This window comes from Semicossyphus pulcher, unplaced genomic scaffold, assembly GCF_022749685.1.
Source record: "Semicossyphus pulcher isolate SPU_LCO1_2020_fin unplaced genomic scaffold, fSemPul1.0.p SCAF_11, whole genome shotgun sequence".
NCBI lineage: Eukaryota > Metazoa > Chordata > Actinopteri > Labriformes > Labridae > Semicossyphus > Semicossyphus pulcher.
The window spans coordinates 3,277,695-3,300,754 of NW_027211615.1; the positions used below are offsets into that span (position 1 = coordinate 3,277,695).

General features: G+C 40.0%; 2 protein-coding genes across 3 annotated transcripts; one reads left to right on the forward strand and one right to left on the reverse strand.

Moving 5' to 3' along the window:
* Positions 1 to 493: 493 nt before the first annotated feature.
* ginm1 (glycoprotein integral membrane 1) lies at positions 494 to 7,821 on the reverse strand. Of its 2 annotated transcripts, none has more exons than XM_069657754.1 (8): positions 7,693 to 7,821; positions 7,408 to 7,479; positions 7,201 to 7,300; positions 6,620 to 6,771; positions 4,730 to 4,889; positions 4,410 to 4,639; positions 3,845 to 4,008; positions 494 to 2,393 (listed from the first exon to the last, which is right to left on the reverse strand). In XM_069657754.1, exons 1-8 carry the CDS (start codon positions 7,780 to 7,782, stop codon positions 2,279 to 2,281), a joined length of 1,083 nt encoding a protein of 360 aa, XP_069513855.1. In that variant the 5' UTR covers positions 7,783 to 7,821; the 3' UTR covers positions 494 to 2,278. The 2 variants fall into 2 exon arrangements, with proteins under 2 accessions (XP_069513855.1, XP_069513853.1); XM_069657752.1 differs by having other exon boundaries at positions 6,620 to 6,774.
* A 75-nt stretch (positions 7,822 to 7,896) lies between these two features.
* On the forward strand, positions 7,897 to 21,155 carry ppil4 (peptidylprolyl isomerase (cyclophilin)-like 4). The gene is made up of 13 exons (XM_069655541.1): positions 7,897 to 7,974; positions 8,277 to 8,344; positions 9,997 to 10,061; positions 10,143 to 10,260; positions 10,520 to 10,662; positions 10,776 to 10,872; positions 13,431 to 13,547; positions 13,637 to 13,761; positions 13,895 to 13,961; positions 16,134 to 16,245; positions 16,434 to 16,530; positions 16,717 to 16,861; positions 20,721 to 21,155. The coding sequence occupies exons 1-13, from the start codon at positions 7,905 to 7,907 to the stop codon at positions 20,931 to 20,933; spliced, it is 1,437 nt and encodes a 478-aa protein (XP_069511642.1). The 5' UTR covers positions 7,897 to 7,904; the 3' UTR covers positions 20,934 to 21,155.
* Positions 21,156 to 23,060: the final 1,905 nt, after the last annotated feature.

Genomic DNA, 23,060 nt, shown 5'->3' on the forward strand with positions numbered 1-23,060 from the left:
AATTTCCCAACTTTACCAGTTCTGGTGCAGTCAGGCTTTCTGTCAAATAAGTTCTGAAAATATTTTTTCAATATGTGAAATGTGTGAAAAAAAAGCCAACCAACAAACACTGAAGCCTGAAAAAAAAGTTTTTTCACCAGTTAAACCGTTTTTTTCACTTGTCCCTCACGGCTGCCATAAATTACTGTTCAATAAAAATACAAGTGTATATTGCGCCAAATTTGAAAAAACTCCCTCTTTAGATATTGCGTTGAGAGATGGACAAACCTGTACTTAGTGATGCATGGAAAACCAGATAACTGACATGGCTGCGAATAGACTCTGCATGGGAACTATGCGCGAGTCGTGCTGTGTGTTCACTCCTGATTAGAGACCGTTCCTTATTGAGGCTTTCTGCAAGGTCACCAGATTTCTGAGAACAATGCAGCAAGTGTTCACAGAGTGGCACACACTGAGCCTGCAAAGCCACAATAACCAGACAGAAGAAACTTGGTAGTCATAAGGAAAGCATTTAATCAGTAGGATTTAGACCCAAACACACAGTCCAGCTGTAATTCATTCAATTTATGATTGCAAATGTATTAAAAGAGTAACACACAGGTCGACTACCTTTTAAACAAAGAACAAATTAAAGTATATATTTGTTTTATTCAGCGACACATCTGATGCCATGCCTTACAGGCTAATTTATTTAATCTACAGCACTTTAGTGTATTGAGCTGATAAATTTGGAATTTGAGGCTGATCCAAACACAGGTTGAGCTGTTTTGAGTCATCATGCAGCTTCCTAGTTTTAATGTACAACTTGCTGATGGAACATCACAGCATTCACTAGCTAGACTACACATGCACCTCTTGCTATCACAGTACATCATGCATTCTGCAGATTAACTGAACCCCAGGGAGACTAAAGCTCCTTCTCAGCTGCTCTGAAGTTCACAAGCGGGATGTTTTAAGGGTGTTTCTTTTTTTTTTTTTTTTATAGCATGACAATAAATTCAAAACCAACAAAAATAGCTGAGCTCATTTTTGAATTCATTAAAAACCCACTTATTTGACCTGTAACCTACCTTGTGTCCACCTGCCTGGTTCCTCACACACAGCCTCGTGAAAAAGTGACACACACTCAGGTTATAATCGAGTTTACACTCCAGAATTCAATACTCAAAGTGCAGATTGTTTCCTTGTGAAAGACCTAAAACATTGAATTTGTGGTCATGTCTTGTGCACACACATCAGTCTATCTTCTGATGTTTGGAGTCATAGACAATCTTAACAACCTCACATACAATCTCCATTATTAGTAACGGGAAACCACAGGCAAAATTAGTCAAAGTAAGTAAATAATAGTTCCCCCTTTTCTTATAAAGCCCCAAAAGTAGTCACAGAGGCACTGTGAAGAAAGACAATCAATATATGAGCCTCAGCAGTGGGCAGCAGATGTTTTTCAAGACTGACATTCAGAGTTTCGAAGGAAGGAAAAGAATTACTTGTGTAAGCATCTTGCATAAACAGTCATACCTATCTTTTTCTCTTTATCTGATCTATTCATGACAACGTATTCAAATAGGATGGCTTTATCTAAGTCTTCATTTAAAGGAGGAAAGAAAGGAGACGCTGTCTGCCTCAAGAAATGCATGTGCTGAATAAATGCTTATAGTGCATTTGATGCCTTTCAGTGGGGTACAACTTTGGAGGGGGACAAAACAGTGTGGCCTGTACAGAAGTGCTACATGTAGAAGCCTTTTTGGTGAACATAAAGACTCTGCTGTCATTGGATGCAGCCCCTAATATGCTCAGTTTGTTCGTATCAATTAAACCTACAGTCTTCATATCTGTTTTCCTAAGCCTCTCTCTCTTTACTAATGTGTTTTGCTCGTTTTTAGTGACAACATACAGCCAGTAAAAGAAAAAAAAAATCTCACCCCAAAGTCCATTTAGTAGCCTTTATAACGCTACTAAAAAAGTGCTTTGACAGCTGACATCATGTTATGTAAACTTGAGATTCATCCCACTAACTTTTTCCACTTTGATCAGGTAATTTTTAAGGGGTTCATATGCACTAGCAATACACCAACAAATAGAATATAGTCAATTCGATGGCTTAAACACGTCGTGCTCCATGGCGTATTGCTTAAAGGGTAAATTGAAGTACAAATAAAAATCTGGCTATAAGCTGGCAGCAAAACCAGGCCATGAAAACATAACACAGCAACTAAGGTTAAAGAACAAATAAGAACAAACTGAAAACAAAAGAGCTGGCCAAGTCAGCCCTCACTCAAGGCTTCTTCTCCTCTTCTTCTTCTTCTTCTGCTTCTATTTCTATGTTCTCCAGCAGATTGTGCTTCTCCTCCTCTGGCATTAGAGTGGCAGGGTTTATGTGGAAAATGTGCCTGTAAATAAGAAGAAAAAAGTTCAGTACTTCAAAGATCTGGGCTGCGGTCGAAAAGTCCAAAAAATTACCCTCTATGTCTTTTCCTAACCACGTCATGAGGTCAAGGAAAGGTGTGAGGAGAATTCAAAGGAGTAAGGAAAAGATGACCGCGGTGCTCAGAGAATCCGACTGCACTTAAACTGATGTCACGTGGTTCTGCTGTGTAAAAACTACAATCTACCCATGATGGACTACAAAGAGCGCATCTATCGCCAGGTGCTTTCTTATCATGTTGTTTATGCAGTCATAAAAACGTGGACAACTTTGTGATAAATCTGACCTCATTAAAGTCAGTGTTTGAAGCAGTACAGCCCGTCGGGACGAGGCAGCTTTTAGCAGCGACAGTCTGAGGACCTGAGAACAGCTGAAGTGTCCAAATCTCTAAACGTGACTTCAGACTTCACTTACAATCACTTATTTTACTGTTATGTTGCAAAATTGTATTCTGTTTTGTTGTAGTCTACACCTTTTCTGTCTTAGGCCTACTATGAGCTTGTAAGTAATGTGTGAAGCAAAGCTGCATACTAACACACACCGTCACAGATGAATATGTTTCTTCATTCATCATATTTATGAAGGGCAAAATAACAACCGCATTTTAGATATAAGCCTCTTCAACGTCATCAAAACAAAGGTTAACACTTATAACTTACCTAACACAAATAACACTTTATAGAGGCATGTGGGTTTTAAACGGCAGTAATCTGTATTATCCTACAGTAGAGATACAAATTAGTAGATTACTGTTTACTCACTTGCAGAGACTGTAAAAGCAGCCGCTTAGCTCCGCCTACCCTCTCTGGCAGACCAACCACTGCTGGCTGATGGAAAACACGTCACTAACTGGGCGCCGCTTGGGGTTTTTTCCGCAAATGTTGCCACAGACACCCAGTCTGTAATAATACTATATACTGCATAATACCATAAACATCATTCGGGGATGGATAGTGACTTTTTCCCACCCTCCTCTTGTATTCATCCACAAGCTGAAGTTTTGATGTTTAAAAATAACTGTTTAAGCCAGTCAAGTTGGCATTCAAATCTACTATCTACTATCTTTCGTCATGTTGATCATGTGTTTTCATACCCGCAGAGATGTGCGTAACTTTAAATGTTGCTGTCGCAAAGGAATTATGGGTCATTATTTTCTTCTCTCCTTTGGTAAAGGATGGTCCAGTGCTTCCTATGCTAAAGGAGATAATAAAGGAAGCAATGAAGCTCCTTTCCTCATCATTTACAGACTTTGAACTGTTCTTATCATGGCTGACACACTTCCGGGTCGTTCACTCAGTTAGGAACCTTCCTAACCAAAAAGCACTATTCGACCACAGCCCGGGTATCAGCTGGTCAGTACTGACATGATTAAGAACACCTTTTTTTTTATCTAGAAACCCAGTAAAATAAACTCACTTGTGTTCACAAGTTGGGAAAAACATGTCCAAGATCTTGACAATGACCGCTGATCCAACAACGCCGATCACCACCACCCACATAACCAGGAAGAACAGAGGCAGTGACTCGGAGCAGAAGCGCCTCAGACGCTCTCTCACCTCCTCCACCCACTGACACATGGCCTGATGACAGGACAAACAAGGAGACATGAGCAATTCCTACTAGTACTACATAAGGTGCGCCCATATGAACATAGGATAGGATTGTCATACCTGCTGGCATTATAAATAACATTAGCAAGAATAATATACTTCTGTGCTAGCAACTTGTGCATTTCTAAATCCTAAAGATTTCCCAACGTAAGCCAACATAATTTCCCAGATATCCATTATAATGCTCGGCCTAAAAAGCGTTTTCCCACAAACCACTGTTAAAAAAAGATATGTCTTTAAAAATGTTAACAGGACATGTTGGACTTGATACTTTCTATAATGATTTAAGTGTCACGTTTATCTTGTAAAAGCCATCTGAGGCAGTACATGCTGTATGTCATCAACTATCACTCGCATCAGACTTGGCTTACAGAGTAAGATGATATAAATTCTTTGGGAGGAGACTCCATCTGAATCTGATCCGTCTTGCTCGGCTCTCTGTCATCAAATTCATCATCGTATCTGACATCATACAGCAGGTCAGGGTCCATTCGCAGGGGAGTCTCCGGGAGCTTTCCCGGCGCTGCAATCTCCTCCTGGGTGGTCTCTGTTTGCTTCAGGGGGTACTGGCTGGTGGTCTGGGAGATCAGTTGTTCTTCATCTGATTTAAGTGTGGAAGACATTTGCTAAATGTGACTGCTGTACAGTAGCTGCACAATAATAATTGGGATCACAAAAATTGTTTTCATACCTTTTCTAGGAATTGGTGGATCTGTGACAACAACATCATTCTCCCTGGGAACCCGGAAGATCTCACTGTGTCCAATGGGGTAGATGTTGGTAAACTGAGCCAGCTTCTGAAAATCTGGGCTCATCAATATTTTCACCTCACACATGTCAGGCTGCTGGACCTAAATGATATTAAACCAAATAATGTGAAATCATATGTTAATTTTCTCCATCTGTGTTTTTACTGTATGTGATAAGCTCTGTGATTAAAAAAATGTCCTGCAAAGTAAAATGGAACTGTAGCATGTAAAGTCATGGATGTGGGAATGTGGATCATGAAGCTATTACATTTGTGGTACACTTAAACATTTATATACTTTTTTCAGCAAGTGAAAGTTCATAGACATCTAATATAAGATAAGATAGAACTTGATTCATCCCCAAGGAAATTATAGTGTAGTGTTGTGACATTCCCGAACAATATGATTCTTTTGAATGGCTCTTTGGTGTGACGGGAAGCGAGTCGTAGATGAGAAAAGTTCTTTTCATTTTTGTGCCCAAGTTTCACTGCCCGAGATCCACTCCCCTTTATGCTGAATTACCACAAGCAGCTTTTTTCAACTGCAACAACTGCTATACTAGGTCACGTGCAACGGAATCATGTCGCCACAAAATAGTGCCGACTGTGAGCAACATTATAACTCCCCGTCAAGTTTGTTGTTTTTTTTGTTGACGTCTCTGTAGTCATACAGAGTTGTATCATAAAGAACGATGACCCGTTCTTTTGAATGGCTCTCGGAAAAGAATGGAGCCATGAGATCCGGCTCCCTTCAAAGAGCCGTAATTCCCAGCACTATTATAGTCGCTCCAAAAAGACAGTACAAAATTTGAGAAATAGTTATAGTAAAACAACTCATATAAGTTCAAATATAAAGTGTATGGGTTCATGTATAGGACCCAAAATTTATCAAAAGAATCTGAGCATTTACTTAAAGTGGTAATCTCAAAGAATTCAGTTTCGTTCTCTTTGGCGGCACCGATGGTGATAAACAGTAATTGCGGGAGCACACTTCCCAAGTAGCCAGACAGTGCTGCATGTGTGACGTCCACCGTTGGCTCCGGTTGTAACTCTTGATTTTCCTGGCTGACGGTCACTTTCCTCTTTAGACTGTTTGCTTCATCTGAGCGTCGAGTTTGTTTCTTTTTCTTTGGATTTTCACTTATTTTTGAAGTTGTATCTGTAGTCCTCCATCTTTTCTTAGGTTAGCTCCGCCTACCCTCTCTGGCAGACCAACCACTGCTGGCTGATGGGAAACGCGTCACTAACTGGGCGCTGCTAGTGATTTTTTCTGTGAAAGTCGTCTCAGACACCCAGTCTGTAATACTGCAGATGTAAAAGCTTTCATCAGTGGGCCATAGGCTCAGTCATCATTGTATTAACTCATTCTGCGATTGATAGTGAATTAACAGACATTTATTTACATGATAATATTTAAGCTTATCACTTTAAATAAAATACAAACCTTATTAAAGTGTTATCTTATTAAGAGGAGGTATTAACAGCAGAAAACAGAAAAGCTTTATTGTTACGGGCTGTAAGTTTGGTATGTGCAGTGGTATAACCCAAAAAGAATAAAGATTCTGTGGTTAATTTCTCTAAAACGATCATGGTTATGGTTCTTTTAACAAGATTAGGTTGTTCCTTTTCAGACAAATTAATTGTAAGATTTTACACTGGTTTGTAACAAACAGCTGTAAGAAATATAATAATTATAATATGTATATTTTCTTAAGGCACTAGGATTTGATAAGCGCTCATTAACGGTTGATTGATCGGAATTGGAATTAAGAAGGAAAAGTTATATCAGGACAACTTTATAATAGACGCATAAGATCACAAGGAGACATTTACCTCTTTGCCTTCCATCTCTATTACTTCACTGAACACCTGCAGAGCCAAAACCTCCTCTGAGTCGCTGTACAGCCGGTTCTGGCTCACCATCACCCGGGTGACAGTAGACACCAAGTCCCCAGATTCAAAATCACTGCTTCCATTGACGCTGTCTACTGAAAAATAACAATTCACTGTATTCAGTGTAGATCAAGGATGTGACTTCCAATTCCTGCAACATTAGCTAATGAATTAATGTCTGAGTTAAACAGCAGTAACTTAGTCAATAAAGGTTTTGATTGATAATTAAAAAATTAAGTTGTCATTGTTATAAATTGAATATATTTGACAATTTAAAGACATCACCTCAGACAGTGCTCTGTCATCACCTCAACAGAAATAACAGGGCTATAGAAACCAAACAATTTGACATACATTTTGAAACACTCACAATATGGAATTAAATGGAGACAGAAAAGCAACCCATGAAATATATTTATGTCAGGTGAACAATGATTTGTTTCTAATGTTTAAATAAGCTACTAATTTAAATTTGCGTTCTTGTGGTTTGGGTTGATTGTAATGGCCTAAGAAAGACTCACAGAGAAGTGCTTGACAGTTGAACCTGGTGACCCCTGAAAGCTCTACAGGGATGTCGTTGACAAGCACCTGCTCTTCACCCACCGATATATTCAAATTTATCTGAAAGAATACATGAAAACGTTAAAGCTTTTTTGTTGTATTGAGCCTTTGAAATGAGAATATCCATATCTGTAACTTAACTTCGTAAATTTGCTAATAATGTTTACCTGCAAGTTGTTGGAATCATGCAATTGTGTATCCGCCAATGTCCCTGCTGTCACGTTAATCAGGATGTTTTCCTAGGGACATCAGTAATTTAAATGATGGGAAAGAAAACAGAAATAAAGGTGAGGTTTAACACCATAATGTCTGCTAGTCAGGCTAGTCTTAACGCTCGCGGTTCAGTGAGCTAATGCCAGAAAGGGAGCATCTTTGCTACACTATGCTAACATCAACATTATCAGGGAAGCTCAATATTTACTGTTGCTGAAATTTGTCACCTCAGGTCTTACCGTGTTCAGTTGCCTGGGCGGCGACACTGTGCCCGTTACTGAAGCAAAAAGAAGACATATAACACTAAATGCAAGGCCCGTCATTTCCATTTTGTGATGACTTATCTTACCAGCAGCAAGACAGTTGAAACGAAAACATTGAGCAAGGCATATGTACTGCGCATGCGCGCGGAATTTCCATACACTCTTCTCGCGAGACCAGGCACGTCAGCATGGCGGTGCTCCTTGAAACGACGCTAGGCGATATTGTTATTGATTTGTTTACAGAAGAACGGCCTAAAAGTAAGAAAATAAAGCAATTTCCACTAAACGGCACCTCATTTAATTAACTGGTCGATGGTTAAGTTAGCTATTGAAAGGATGAATCACAGAATGATTGGGTGCTAGCTAAGGCTGTTAGCTTGTTTGCATACTATTCATTTGTTTCAGCCAATAATTTGTTCACCACAACGACAGCATTGGATAAAAATAATTACACACCTTTGTATAGCATTAAAGCATTGTCCTTAGTGCTTGATAGATCGACAAAGTGCAAGTGTAATGGCTTTCGTTTTAACTTCAACCTCTCCTCTTTTCTGTTGCAGCTTGCCTCAACTTTCTAAAATTATGCAAGATAAAGCACTACAACTACTGCCTCATCCACAATGTTCAGGTAACGCTTAATGATCCCTTGCAAACTTCAGTAACCAACAATTATTAATCAATTTTAGATATTTTCCTTTGAACCAAGGCGCCTTGACTCGCCTGAGGAGGGCGATATAATCAAAGACCAGATTTGTGAAGTTTAACTGTGAAATTTCACGCCGCTGTTTATGACTGAATTCATCCAAATTTGGCCACTTTCTAAAGGGTCGATGTCCCGGATGTTAGGACTCGAGCCTCAAAATCCAATACTCTTAATTTTAGAGTATGCAACTCAACCATCAGTCACTACATGGCAGGCTGCAGCTATTATTGTGCATATGTACTGTAATACATTATTATAGTATAATATACTTTGGTATGTATATTTCTGCATTTTTATTACCCCATCCATATCATGCAATTATGTCTGTGCAATTTCTTCTCATGTGCAATTGTTATTTATTATGCAATATTTCCCTTAACTTATCATTAACCATAATAATAATAATAATAATAATAAAGTTTATTTGTATAGCACTTATCAAAACGTAGGTTACAAAGTGCGTTACGAAACATAAAAGCCCAACAATAAAATAACATATCACCATGATACACACCGTGTGTGTGTGTGTGTGTGTGTGTGTGTGTGTGTGTGTGTGTTTGACTTGGTGCAGTTTTCTTTTTTTATATAAAAACTTTACCATCCACAAAAAGTGAAAGGTGAAAGGGGAGCTGTGGCTCAGTGGTAGAGTCGGTCATCTTTCAATTGGAAGGTCGGAGTTGCGATCCCCAGCTCCCTCAGGCTACATGTCTAAATGTCCTTGGGCAAGACACTGAACCCCAAATTGCTCCCGCTGGCATAGCCAACGGGTATGAAGTGGTCGCAAAGACTACAGTACAGTCCATTTACCATTTACATAGTGCATATATTTATTATTAATATTATTATTGTCTTTTTGTCTTTAATTTTTTTTACCCATCACTTGTTTTAACCTGTCCTTTACTTGTTTGCTGTTTTAACAAGTGAATTTCCCTCAATGGGGGATCAATAAAGTCCAGCTTATCTTATCCATGCAAAAATACTGCAGCTCTTGTTCACTGTTTTGGATGACAATTTATCAATAAATTGAAAAACATACTATTGCTGCCTATAGTATATTAGAAGTGGGATCTCATGAGCTTCACTGTAAGTGCAAAAGGTATTAACCATAATGATCATAATGTCAAGCCAAACAAAAAATGACAGTTAAACTTTACCTGCCTGGCTAGCACCTATGTTGTAATATTGTAACAATTCTGTTTGTAAATAGTTTTGCTGGTAGTCCTTGTGTCTATTTTTTTCTGTCTTTTGAACTGTCGTGTGTAATTTCGGAAAGACAGCAGCAGGCAGTATTGTCAACTAAATTTAGGTAAATTATGTGTACTTTTTCAGAGTTTAGGGGCAGCCACTGCAAGTGCACGATCACCTCTGGATTTAAAGTGTGATCGGAGAGGGCGGCTGCTAGAATAAGGGCTCAATAGCCCTGCTACGTATGCAGTGCCTTGTATGTTATTAGTAACATTTTAAAATTGCCAATGAATAAGGCTGTGTTTAAGATGCTGTGGTCTTTTAATTTGTCTTTCCAGCTTTGAGGTTGAACACTGTTAGATTTCCTGTAATTTATTTTTTCTCCTCTTCAGAGAGACTTTATTGTGCAGACTGGAGATCCCACTGGGACAGGACGAGGAGGAGAATCTGTCTATAGGTCAGTCATCTTCATCAAAGCTGTTGATTTTTGAAACCACATGTTGAACACTATTACAAATGTTTTTTCCTGTTTGATTAGCAAACTCTATGGGGACCAGGCCCGCTTTTTTGATTCAGAGAAAGCGCCACGCATTAAACACAGGAAGAAGGGGACGGTTTCCATGGTGAACAACGGAAACGATCAGCATGGTTCTCAGGTAAAATAAGCCTCTGGGGGAAGTAGGCAAAGAATGCTTTATTTTTTAGGTATGTTTGATGTTTCACTTGGTGAGCCAATTGAAAAACGTATATATTTTATTTATTGTATAAAACCAGCTAATTAGTTGAAGAAACTTTAAACTTCACATTCATACAGAAATCACAAGTATTTCTTTATTTTTGTTGTGAAAGATGTTGTCAAGTCATAAGTGTATGTTTAGCATAAGTTAACCCATCGGTTGTCATTCTTTTCCTCAGTTCCTCATTACCACAGGTGAGAACTTGGACTACCTGGATGGAGTCCATACTGTGTTTGGGGAGGTGACAGAAGGCATGGATGTCTTGGCCAAAATCAATGAGACCTTTGTGGACAAGGACTTTGTCCCATTTCAGGATATCAGGTGAACTAAGACAAACTGACAACAGAGCCTGTGTGTCCCAGGATGCGTTAAATCTGAAAAACCTTATGGCACAAACTTTTACAATGTTGACTGAAGTGTCTTTTTTGCTGCAGAATAAACCACACTGTCATCCTCGATGACCCCTTTGATGACCCTCCTGACTTGCCCGTGCCTGATCGATCTCCTGAACCCACCAAAGAACAGCTGGATGTAAGTGAAGTGCCACTCTTTATTTATTAAGGAAATCTCTGAAGCTCTTTTTAGACCACACATTTTTGCCGTGCATTACTCACAGGAGTTTGACCGTATACAGCAGCACAACCATATGCTATTGTGTCTGGGTCCCTTACATTCTACGAAGAGGCACACCTCAGTAAATGTCAGCACCTTCTCCAGGAACTGTGTCTGGACTAGGCCTGCAACAACTAATCAATTAAATCGATTAAAGTCGATGATTGAAATAGTTGGCACCGAATTTCATCATTGATTAGTTGGGTCTTTGTTAGTTGGGCGCTGTGAAAACGTCACTGGGGGCAGCCAGCCAATGCCGCGGCTTGTGTAGCTCACGTGATGAATTACAGGAAGTTACAACATTGCCAGTCTCCTCTGGGATAAACATGAATTATTTTTCTATGAGGAGTATTCGTTTGTTGTGCAGTGCTGATAATGTGTCTGCCTCCGGCAGATTAGTGTCCGTTTACACGGACAAACTCACGTTTACAGTTTCTAAACTTAATTTAAAAACAAACGTAACGCCTGAAACTCCGTCTATTTTCTCTCCTCTCCGTTTTGTGATGGGCCCATAGCCGGGCCGCGGATAAAGCAGCGGAGGACAGTAGGCCTTGGTAGTAAAGCTGTCAATAAGCTAACGCCACTGGTAAAGCTATTTTAATGCTAACTCTTGATAAAGCTAATGCCCGGCTTCATTAAACCGTCCAAAATAGAGAGCAAACTGACGGAACGTATATCTGTCCGTCACGTTGTGTTTAAGTTAACTTGTAATCGTGTGTTTGTCCATCAGAACGGACACTAATCTATAACTAATTAGCTGATATTTAATCGGTCAGACACTGGAGTATAAGTGTAAGCATAACGTTATGGAGTTTTTGAATATTTCATGCCACTAGTCAGAGACGGACTGAAGTGAATCTTTTATGTATTCACAACAGAAACATATCTGATTAAATATATTTTGGTTGGTTACATTTCCCTATTTTACTCAGTTCATGGCTGCATCCCCAATGTACTTTTTTATTGTAGTGGCCTTGTATGTACTTTCCTTTTTCATGTGACATTGTTAAGTAAATCAACAAGATATTAATTGAGTTACATAATTGATATATTAACATTGCATTGTACAAGGAAACAAGATATTTATATAGATATTATTTTTATTGTTCATATGTAAATATATATATATATATAATGTAATACATAGAAATGTAGAATCTGTTGGCAGGGAAGTGGATTTCCAGGACGGCAAGTCAGTTTGTAGTACACTTGTAGTCTGAATAATATTGACCAATCACGTATCAGCAGGCTGCGGTGTATGCAGGAAAAACAGTCCGTGTGGAGAGCAAAAGCAGGCGGAACGTAATCTGCCATAATCCGGCTCCCATCAGCGTGATCTGACAACGATTTAGCTTCTTATTAATCTTTATAAACAGACATCTGCATGCTAACAGCTAACAATCTGTTCTAGATCTAACATTTAACTTGAGATGAATCAGACCTGACAAAGCTTCATTTTGACTTTTTACGAATCTGCATCATGATGTTGTTATTTCAGCCAAGGTAAGACCCATTAATTAAAGTAAATCACAAGAAAAACCGGTTCTTTTTCTGTGAACAATGCAGCACACAGAAATGGAAGTCGTTTATCGCTTACCGCTGGCTACATGCCCCGGCATGTTCACCGTTGTGCCCAGAGGCTATATCATCGTCAGACTATAGCTAATGGGACCCGAGATTGGTCTCTTGTGAGTGTCAGCTTCAATGAATCCAGTAGGTCACACGTCGGCTGCAAGTTGGCTTACTAATGTTGGACTAACCCAAAAGAAACCAAATTTGCTGCAAATTAATTGTATTAAAAATGTCTAAAATACTCTGAAATGACGACATCATGATGCAGATTTGTAAAAAGTAAAAAATTCATCCCTTGCGAGGTTACTTTTAAAATGCTTGTTTTTTTAAGTTTGTGACGACAATTTCTACTGAAAACTCCGTAAGTCTCAAAAAATCCAACAATGACAAGTGTTCACACACAGCTGCAGCTGATTTTCTTTCTTGAGTTGAAATTTTCAGCTGACTTGCCCTGAGCAATTTGTGTCTTTGCATTGGCTTTGTATTTAGAAAGAACTGTTTTGGTCTGAACTCTACTCAAGAGTCTTTTTTCCCTTAGTGAAAAATATAAACCGAAAATGGCCACTTCAGATATACCCCCCCTCCTGAAAAAGTAATCAATGTCCATCTAACCTCGTCAGGGCGGATGTGGCTCAGTGGTAGAGTCGGTCGTCTTTCACTCGGAAGGTCGGAGGTCGATCCCCAGCTCCCTCAGTCTACATGTCGAGGTGTCCTTGGGCAAGACACTGAACCCCAAATTGTGATAATTGTGATAACAGCAGCTTTGAGTGGTCGCAAAGACTAGAAAAGCGCTATATAAGTACAGTCCATTTACCATAAATAAACGAATATCAAAATGTATATTGCACATGTAAGAAGCGTACACACTGCTAAAATAACCAGCTGTTTCTGCCTTGGGTTTGCAGAGTGGTCGAATTGGAGCAGATGAAGTGATCGATGACACAGATGGGAAACAAGCCGAGGAGTTGGAGGAGAGGTTGAAGGAGAAGGAGGCTAAGACTCAGGCCATCCTGCTGGAGATGGTGGGAACAAGAAATCCACTTGCAGCGTTAAAGGGGCAATACCAAAGAAAGCAGACATTTATACTCTCTTCTGTCATACATTCCTTCAGGTGGGCGACCTCCCTGACGCAGATATGAGGCCTCCAGAAAACGTGCTGTTTGTGTGCAAACTGAACCCTGTGACCACTGACGAGGACCTGGAAATTATTTTTTCTCGCTTTGGATTAATTAAAAGGTATTTCTTTCCTTTAACATTTTTCTATGTAATGTGTGTATTACTTATTTTTGCAAGTGGATGTTGTATACGTGCAAAAGTTTTGCTTTATCTCTTTGCTTTAAAACAACTAATTATTATTTGTTGTGTCTAGCTGTGAGATAATCAGAGACTGGAAATCTGGAGATTCCCTCTGTTACGCGTTTATTGAGTTTGAAAAGGTAAGTGTACAGTTACTATACCTGTGTTGTCTTTGTATGTTGGGGATGTGTTTACAGTTTAAAGGAATAGTTCAACTTTATTTGTGGTTGTTAGATGTGAAGCTCAATATGGGCAAAATGAATCTTAAAGCTACAGTAGGCAATAAAATATAAAAATAACACATTTTGATCGTTGCATTTCCTTCACAATATTATACTGAAATGATGTTGATTGCTGATCTGTGACTGTGAGCCACTGACCCTTTGTATTTAGTTTGTTAAAAAATGTGTCCAGTCTGAATCAAACAACCAATCAGGGTTAGCTTTCCACGTAACTAGCCAATCACAGCGACTATGTACGAACTAGCGTCGTATGGTTTCCACGAGACTTGTGTCAGCAGTGCGCACGCAGAGCTTGTGTCAGTCAGGACTTTTAGTAAATTTCCTGTACCTCCATTGCCAACAACGGCATGTACTGCTAAAGAAGCAAAAAGAAGGAAGAGCTTGGAGGAGAAAAAAGCTACAAAGAGAGCCCGAAATAAAAAGAGGGATCAGACAAGTGGGAGTGTGAGGGGCTGAAGAGCGATGCAGAGGTTGCCCTGTTTCTTCTTGACAGCTAACGCTAGCTCTTACGGTAACAGCTAACAGTAGCAATAAGCTCCAACACCTAGAGGTGAAAAGGTGGTCCACACCAAGAATCAAAACTGTAAAGATAACTAGGGTAGTATTTGAATATTTTGCCAGCGATAAAGTGTACTTTTTGGAATAAACAGCATCTCTCCTCTCTCTCTCTCTCTCTCTCTCTCTCTCTCTCTCTCTCTCTCTCTCTCTCTCTCTCTCTCTCTCCTTGCCTCGATGCTGCAGAGAGGCGCACCACACACCGGCTGCGCGGCACACACCAGTTGCAAAATGCGCGTGCGTGTTTGATGTAGTGGAGTAATACAGAGAGAGGGGATGTTTTTTACTTTGGAATTTTCATGTTGCTTACTGCCACTTTAATACTGTGTGCTCAGTATGTTCATGGAGTCAGAATGTGGATTGCTCAGCTTATCTGAGACTATGAGCAGGGTGACTGGCTCTATCCAAGGAACTATATGGAGACCTGCACTCAACAAGTTGTTTGCACTTTCAGCACAAATCATTCAGTATTCTTTTTTTCACAAGATGTGTTTTTTATTTATAGATGTTTCCAGTCATCCACTTACATAGTGCATGGAAACATTAGGGCCTTTCCTTTTCAGGCTAGCCCCCCCTTAAAGTATGCAAAACCATAATTGCTATGAGTCATGAATGATTTTTTTCTTGTCACTTGTTTAATCATATGAAGAAGTGGTCCTTCTCAAAGATTAGAGAACATCACATGATAACGCAGACATTAGTACATTTAGGTTCCATTCAGTCTTTGCAGTGTATCTGGTGAAAGTTGGAAAACCCCTGCAGCATGTGATGAGAGGAAGTATAAAAGGAAGGTTGAATTGCTGTTATGATAATGTGTTTATAATCACATGGGCTGCTTGAGTCATAGAGAAGAATATATGTAGAGATATGTGTATAAATATATATATATATATATATATTTATATATATATATGTGTATATATATTTATCAAACTCGGCGCCAATGAATTTGGAACGATGTTCGAGCACTGCTCAGACAGAGACGGGTGGAATTTGTAGCTGAGATGACGAGGAGTCGCAGAAGTTACTGACGGAGCATAGCATCGTGCCGGAAAGGGGGCGGAGATTAGCGTGTCAACATGAGTTTTGTGTTCCCATCAATGCCGATCGGAGCCGAGGCGATGACCGGGGTCAAATGACTCTGCAATAGACCCGGGTAATTATCGCCTAGGCTCCAGTCTACTGCAGTCATTATACCCGGGTCTGAATGCCAAGGGCATTTCAAAATAGATCACCAGATTTGTTTTTCTCACTTGCTTCTCAGGGCTTCTTTACAAAACATCATCATCAAGTTAATGAGCAGATTCATATATAATAGAAATAACTGTTTGATTGAGCTCATAAAACATCATGTTTCAAAACAACAATTTCTACCCTTAATAACTTTTATGCTTTTTCTATTAATTAACAGTCTGCGCTTTTTCACAACTCGTGTCATTTGTTAATGAGACCTACATTAGCATTACTACAGGACCTAACAGCTCTCCCCTCTTGTTATGCTTTCTGTCAACACAGCAAGAAGATTGTGAAAAGGCATACTTCAAAATGGACAACGTGCTCATCGACGATCGACGCATTCACGTAGACTTCAGCCAGTCAGTGGCAAAGATCAAATGGAAAGGGAAAGGTACTCGTAGTGGAGCCTTTGTGGTTTGCACGTTTTACATATTTGTCTCTTTGTTCTGAAGTGTGAACAGGTCATGCCACTGTAACCTCTTTTGTATATTCCTATAGCACTATTGTCCTCCTTACCTTAAGGTAACTATGACACTGTTTCATAAGCAGAACTCTTACTCATGGCCTTTACTTTCCAAGGTGGGAAGTACACTAAAGATGACTTCAAAGCCTACGAGAAGGATGTGGAGAACAGATCCAAACTGGCTCTAAAGGATCAAGTGAAGCCTAAACAGGAGTATCCTTGTGTTTTAAAAGTCTGGAATTGAATTTTCCAGTTTTTCCACTTCATGTTATAACATGTCAGTCTTTGGTTTTTGACTCGATTGTGGCCATTTCACGTTTTTGTCAGGGTTTGAATTGGCAAACCTTTCGCCATTGACTTTCTCATCTTTCTGGAGATTTCCATAACTTTCCCTAAAAGCTCAAAGTATGACCTTCTAATTGAGGAGGAGGAGGAGGAGGAGGAGGAGGAGGCGACCAGCCATCGACATTCTGATAAGAAACACAAGGAGAAGAGGCACCACCATCACTCAGAAAATGACGGCAGAAAGTCCAAAAAGCACAAGGTATCCTTCACACACCATCATGCACCTTTCACACATCACCCAGACTCTCTAAATGTTTTCAGGGTGGAGTATGCTGTTATCTAGATCTTTGTTGTGTAACTCGCTCATAACTGGAACGGTTACTGATGAAAGCTTTTCCAATTAACTCTGAACAGGCCCCTGCATGCACAGAGGTTTACACTTGAACACATACACACAGTCTCAACCTCAATGTCTTCGAAGTTCACTCACACTGACAGTGGTTGACACAGCTATTCATTAACAATACTTAACAGTCTTTATTGCACAGCATGTTTGCATGCTAATACAAACAATCAAATTAGGGACCTGCATTCACAGTTTATGCCCAGCACGATTACCTAAATTAAGCTTCAAGGACAGTATTTCCTCCCCAAACATGTCTTGCAGTGCTGAACTTTTTCTGATTGGTTCAGGACTCTCAGCATTTTATTTTGGCCCCAGTTTTTAAAACTCTACAGCTGTCTGTCAGGCAAATAAAAACTCTGTTAGAAGCATTGCAGCGCTGGCTAAAAACTCATAACACATGCTCAAAATAGCAAAACTACAGCAGCTTGTGCACTGTCAGCCTGTGTGCACAAACAGCAGAGGTCATGTGTGATCTTGGGCTCGCTGCCACTTGTTACTGGACCTGAGGCTGTTTTACAGTCTCTGTGTTTACAACCTTTCTGTAAAGTGTCTTGAGATTACGTTAGATTACTTTGGTTATGATTTGGCGCTATACAAATAAAATGTGATTATATCCTGGCTGTCCGCTAAAGTCTGCCAAGTCTTCAATCTGGCTGGTTACATTGACCTTTGATATTTTCAGTTTCCTTGTTGTCATGAGAAACATCTGTTAATCTGTAGAGCTCTGCACACGAAGGAACATATGTTACATAAGTGATTTTAAAAAATGTGTGAGAGCAACTTTGCAGGAGGCAAATCTAAAGAAAATGTTTCATAGTTTTAACTCAGACAACAACAAATTCTAAGACATGATTAATTGATAAAAAATAAAACGATTGATCTAATATGCTGAGCTGAATGTACCTTGTTGGTTTCTCTTGTTAAAGTTAAAATCTTGAAGATCTCAGTTTCGTTCTCGTTGGCGGCACCTATGGTCATAAACAGTAATAGCGGGAGCACACTTCCCAGATATCCAGACAGTGCTGCATGTGTGACGTCCACGGTTGGCTCCGGTTGTAGCTCTTGATTTTCCTGGCTGACGGTCGCTTTCCTTTTTAGACTGTTTGCTTCATCTGAGCGTCGAGTTTCTTTTTCTTTGGATTTTCACTTCTTGTTGAAGTTGTATCTGTAGTCATCCATCTTTTCTTTGTTTGTTCAGCCATAGTAGATTACTGTTTACTCTTGCAGAGAGCAGAAAAGCAGCCGCTTAGCTCCGCCTACCCTCTCTGGCAGACCAACCACTGCTGGCTGATGGAAAACACGTCACTAACTGGGCGCCACAGACACCCAGTCCATAATACTACAAATGCAAAGACTTTCATCAGTGGGCCAGAGGCTCAATCACCATTGTGTTACCTCATTTGGCGATAGACGGTGACTTAACTGACATTTATTTAAATGAAAATCTTTTAGACTATTACTTTAACATACAGTATATTTCTAAGTTTAATAATGCAAACCATAAACCGTAAGTCCAGCAGTCATCACGATCCACACAGGTTGGTCAGTGCTACATGGATGATACGAGAAGTCAATTACGCACAAAGCCGGCTCATCGTGTGTACGAGGGTGTTTCCAGCCTCAGCAAGTCATTTGTCACTGCTGCACCTAGTGATGTAAAAAAACTAGTGTCACTCCAGTTTTGAAGCATTTGATATAAATGTGATTGATGGAAATGCACATTAATTTTACATCTGCTGATTTACTGGGGATGTTGTTAAAATTTTAGCTAAATTAAGTTAAAACAAGTGAATCCTGACTAGTTACAATAAGTCTGCATTAATACCAGGACCTTCTACCCAAGCAGCTGGGTGTAAAAGGACAGGAATTTTCAATAATGTTGGTTCCAAAGTGGTAGAAGTATTTTTGTTAGCTATACCTCATAGTGCACTGTGGTTTCCCACTGCAGATGCAATGTTTCCATATAGTAACAGTTTTTTCCAGGAAGTAACTGTTTATAACTGTTCCCCCCCTCCATGCCCTTTCAGTACTGCAGTGTTTTTAGCACATGTTTTGGTGTGTGGGTGTGTGTGGGTGTAGAAACAGTTTCTGACTTACCATATCAAGTTTATTACAGATATCCATATGTCATGAGATTTTTTAGAATTATATCTGTTATAATAGCATTGTAGTAAATATCTACTTTGTACAAAGGTTCTGTTTATAATCTCTTACATATATGAACAATACATACATTGTTCTTTTGGTTTGACACAGACACTGTGACACTCAAATATTTAGTTATGTGGAAAAAACGTAATAATCATGCAGGTTAAATGAGCTTTCATATAAAATCGTCTTCTAAAGATAAGACCAGAACCGTCCATCAGATGTGTGTTTTACACAGCTTTGTTGAACGTAGATTCTAATTGGTCGATAACAGCATTCTCGGGCAAGGTTTCCGTTATCTGGTAATTGCTGTATTTTTTTAACAGTAAAGTCTGTTGAAGTCCGACAAATTAAAATCCTCCGGTGACAATGTCTGGTGTGAATAATATATTTATATCACTGGTTCATTATAACTCCCTCCCCTCGGCGCTTCAGGAATGTGCTAAACCAGCCATCCGACCCATTATTGGTCATTTTGGCAAAAGAATCACCGTCGAGGACGCGTCAGCAGCAGCAGCTCCTCTCACTGATGTCACAAGCACATGAGATGCCAGCACTGTGATGACAGCGCTCCGCGGCTATGGAGGTTTGAATTACTCCACGGCCTGCGAAGTCCTCATCAGGGATTTCAGTGGAACACATCCCGATTCATATACATTAAGTAGTATTAGTATGTACAGTGTTACAAACATGCATATGGAATTTCAATTTCAGCATGAGACATGTTCCGCTATATAAATGTCAGTTTAGTGAAGTGTCTGAACTGAGCTGTAGACAGGAGTCCTTGTTTACAGTGACACAGAGTGACGGCTGTGTCATGCATGACTCCTCCGCAGGTTGAAAGTGAAACATTACACGCATCATATATTAATTTTGGGACAAAATTATTGGTCGGGACAATTCAGTAATTTCCCTACTCAATTCTATGCCATCGATAAAGCCTGCATATCAGTTGTTTTTAAGCTAATAAATGCTGATAATATTTGACCCTAACATTGAAAGCTTCCAGGACATATGGACTGGTTCTAGGGTCTGTTATTTCTGAATAGCGGACCGCTGCAGTGAATTACAGGCTCTAGCTGCAGAAACTGATCTGATCACAGACTCTGGAGGTCTACGTTCATCATTGCCAAAAGAATTCATACATTTAAGCAAACTTTTGAGAGTTTTTAAGACAAAAAGGAAGAAGATAAAAGAAGTAAGGCTGTGAGTTCAAACACTGGTTTATAAACCACAATGAGGTGCTGCAGTAGTTCATGCGGTTCTGTTCACTTCCCCTTTAATGGAAATGTTCAGTTAATATGAATTCTAACAGCTAAGTGGGCTAGTTTAAAGAAGGGATTTTAACGTTGACTATTTCTTAGCAGAAGAATTATTTCTGCTACAATGACCCACTTGCTGTACATTATCCCTTACATAGAGAACTAAAGTGCAACTACTTTCTGTTTTGGCTCACACCAAAGGAACCATTGCACATTGTCTTGAACACGGCCTCATTTGTCTTTCACACCAGGAGTCTTTACTTTGTCTCACACTCTTGTTGTGTCTTCATTTACATTTCCAGGACAGCGAGGATAGCTGGCGAGACAGGCCGATGGGACGCCAGCGCTCTCGATCCCGCTCCAGTTCCCGCTCCAGGGACAGGGACCACAAACACAGCAAGTCGCGGGTCAAACACGGAAAAGAGGGCCGCGATAAAAGCCACAGTCGCAAGGAGAGGAGCCGCAGTCGCTCCCCAAAGAAGTCCAAGGATAAGGAGAGGAGTCGACACAGATGAGGGAGAGCAGGGTTCACTTTGACCTCATTGAATATCTCCCTGTGACAGAAAAGTGGAGCCACATCGAGCTCTTGAAATGTAGTCAGCATGAATTAAATGGCATATAAATAAACTACCAGCTTCCTTAAAATCTTTGACTTTTATATTAATAATTTGGATAATCATCTGGTTCTTTTCACACTGTCTTGATAAAGCCAATAAAAAACCCAACATGTGACAGTCTTCTCATCAGTTTTATTAATTATTTGATTCTTTTCAAATCCTAGACAGACTTCTCTCTGTTATTCACATCCTCCCACCTTCCTCTTTCCCTTTCACGCTGCCTTATTTAGACAGTGTGTGCCTCAACTGTTGGTGGATGATTAAGAACTCACCTTTGACTGTAGTTTCTAACAGGTGGGGTTTTCTACATGCATGAAATGTGGGCATGGAAAGTGTGTCTCGACAGCACTCAGGGGATTCACTGGTGTCTCCCTCCACCCGCCTCAGAGCGGGGGTGTTTCAGTATCTGAACCTTTCATGGCTCAAACCGAAAGCAAACATGCTCAGGCTTCAATCTCAAGATGAATAGTTGGAGGAGTGTTTAAGTTGTGATGTTACGGTTACTGGCGAAAGGTGCTGCATAATTTTACCATAAGTGAGTATGACGAGTGATATTTGTAGTTGTAATTCCGTTCCAAAGTTCTAAAGGCCAAAAAGAAGCCATGCACAGTTACAGAAACATGCCTATAAAATAACATATAAGAGACATTTAGCTTTGAGACTGAAGTCTGACTCCCTTTCATATCTTATGATGTTTTAGTCACATACTTTAATATTATGGACTACAACTTGATCCCTGTTGATATTATTTCCCATCATGCTGCTGGTGGAAATTAATAGGAAAAAATGAGCAATGGAGCAGAAACAGAAGCACCTTTTGGCCCTATGCTATGATTGAGAGCGTAACGTTTGCTAGGTTAGCATTAAAAGTTAGCAGGGTGATAGTGAGGCATTTCCTTCACCAGTTCAATGCAGCAACTGCTACTCTTTTTACACCATGTCCTAACAGCCAGCGAGCATCCAACTATTCATATAAAACACTGTGACAGCCCTTGTGTGTGCAGTGGCCTGTAAGTCTACTGCATGTTCACTCTCTTACAGGTTTGCTGCTAGCCGTTTGCTGCTAGAGAGAGCGCTCCTACTGGTTGTTAAAAATGTTCATGTCTTTTAACATCCCTTTGTGTCCTTTCCATGAACCAAGACAAAACACTTCTTAAAATATTAAAGTAATAATCTCGAGGAATTTCATGTAAATAAATATCTGTTAAGTCTCTATCACTGAATGAGGTAACACGGCGCCCAGTTAGTGACGCGTTTTTCATCAGCCAGCAGTGGTTGGTCTGCCAGAGAGGGTTGGTGGAGCTAAGCGGCTGCTTTTCCGGTCTCTGCAAGTGTTGCAAGTAAACAGTAATCTACAGCACCGTAACGCGAACACGTGAGGCCCCCCCGCAGCTAATCCTGAGTGAGCCCATTGCCCACAGCAGGCGAATTTTAACACCTTTCATAGTTAGGATACTTATCATTTCCAAGTGGCTACAAAATTTAACAGACAACTTCATAACACTGGACAGTTTATGAAGCGAATTTTATCGAGTACATTTTAAGCTGTTGGAGCTTTTAAACATATATGCTGCCACCGTGCGCACTGCAGCTTCAACCTCAGATGAGGGAGACCCCGTATGCCCCCGATCAATCTCAGATCCCATCGGCTATAGACTGACAACGATATAGCCTCTGTGGACACTGCTGAACATGCCGGAGTAAACAGATTTAACGACTTCCAGTCACGACTTTCTTTTCCATGTGCTGCATTGCTTACAGATAAATAAACCGTTTCTCTTGTGACTTTAATTAACGTGTCTTACCTTTACCGAAATTTCAACAACATGATGCATATTTACAAAAAGTCAACATGAAGCTTTGACAGGTCTGTCGTCAAGAGGAGAAGAAAACCACTTTTATTTTTCAATAGTTGTTGAAATAGTTGCCAACCGTGGACGTCCCACATGCAACACTGTCTGGATATCACGGAAGTGTGCTCCCGCAATTACCGTTTATCACCATAGGTGCCGCTGAAGAAAACAA

Bases quoted from the DNA above. Each gene is read 5' to 3' on its own strand.
- ginm1 (XM_069657752.1), bottom strand. From the start codon at position 7,782: ATGGAAATGACGGGCCTTGCATTTAGTGTTATATGTCTTCTTTTTGCT. The intron at 7,480-7,692 runs GTAAGACCTGAG...TGATGTCCCTAG, and splicing joins CGCCCAGGCAACTGAACACG to GAAAACATCCTGATTAACGT. The intron at 4,009-4,409 runs GTAAGCCAAGTC...TCCTGTCATCAG, and splicing joins AATTTATATCATCTTACTCT to GCCATGTGTCAGTGGGTGGA.
- ppil4 (XM_069655541.1), top strand. From the start codon at position 7,905: ATGGCGGTGCTCCTTGAAACGACGCTAGGCGATATTGTTATTGATTTG. The intron at 13,962-16,133 runs GTAAGTGTACAG...CTGTCAACACAG, and splicing joins CGTTTATTGAGTTTGAAAAG to CAAGAAGATTGTGAAAAGGC. The intron at 16,246-16,433 runs GTACTCGTAGTG...TTACTTTCCAAG, and splicing joins GATCAAATGGAAAGGGAAAG to GTGGGAAGTACACTAAAGAT.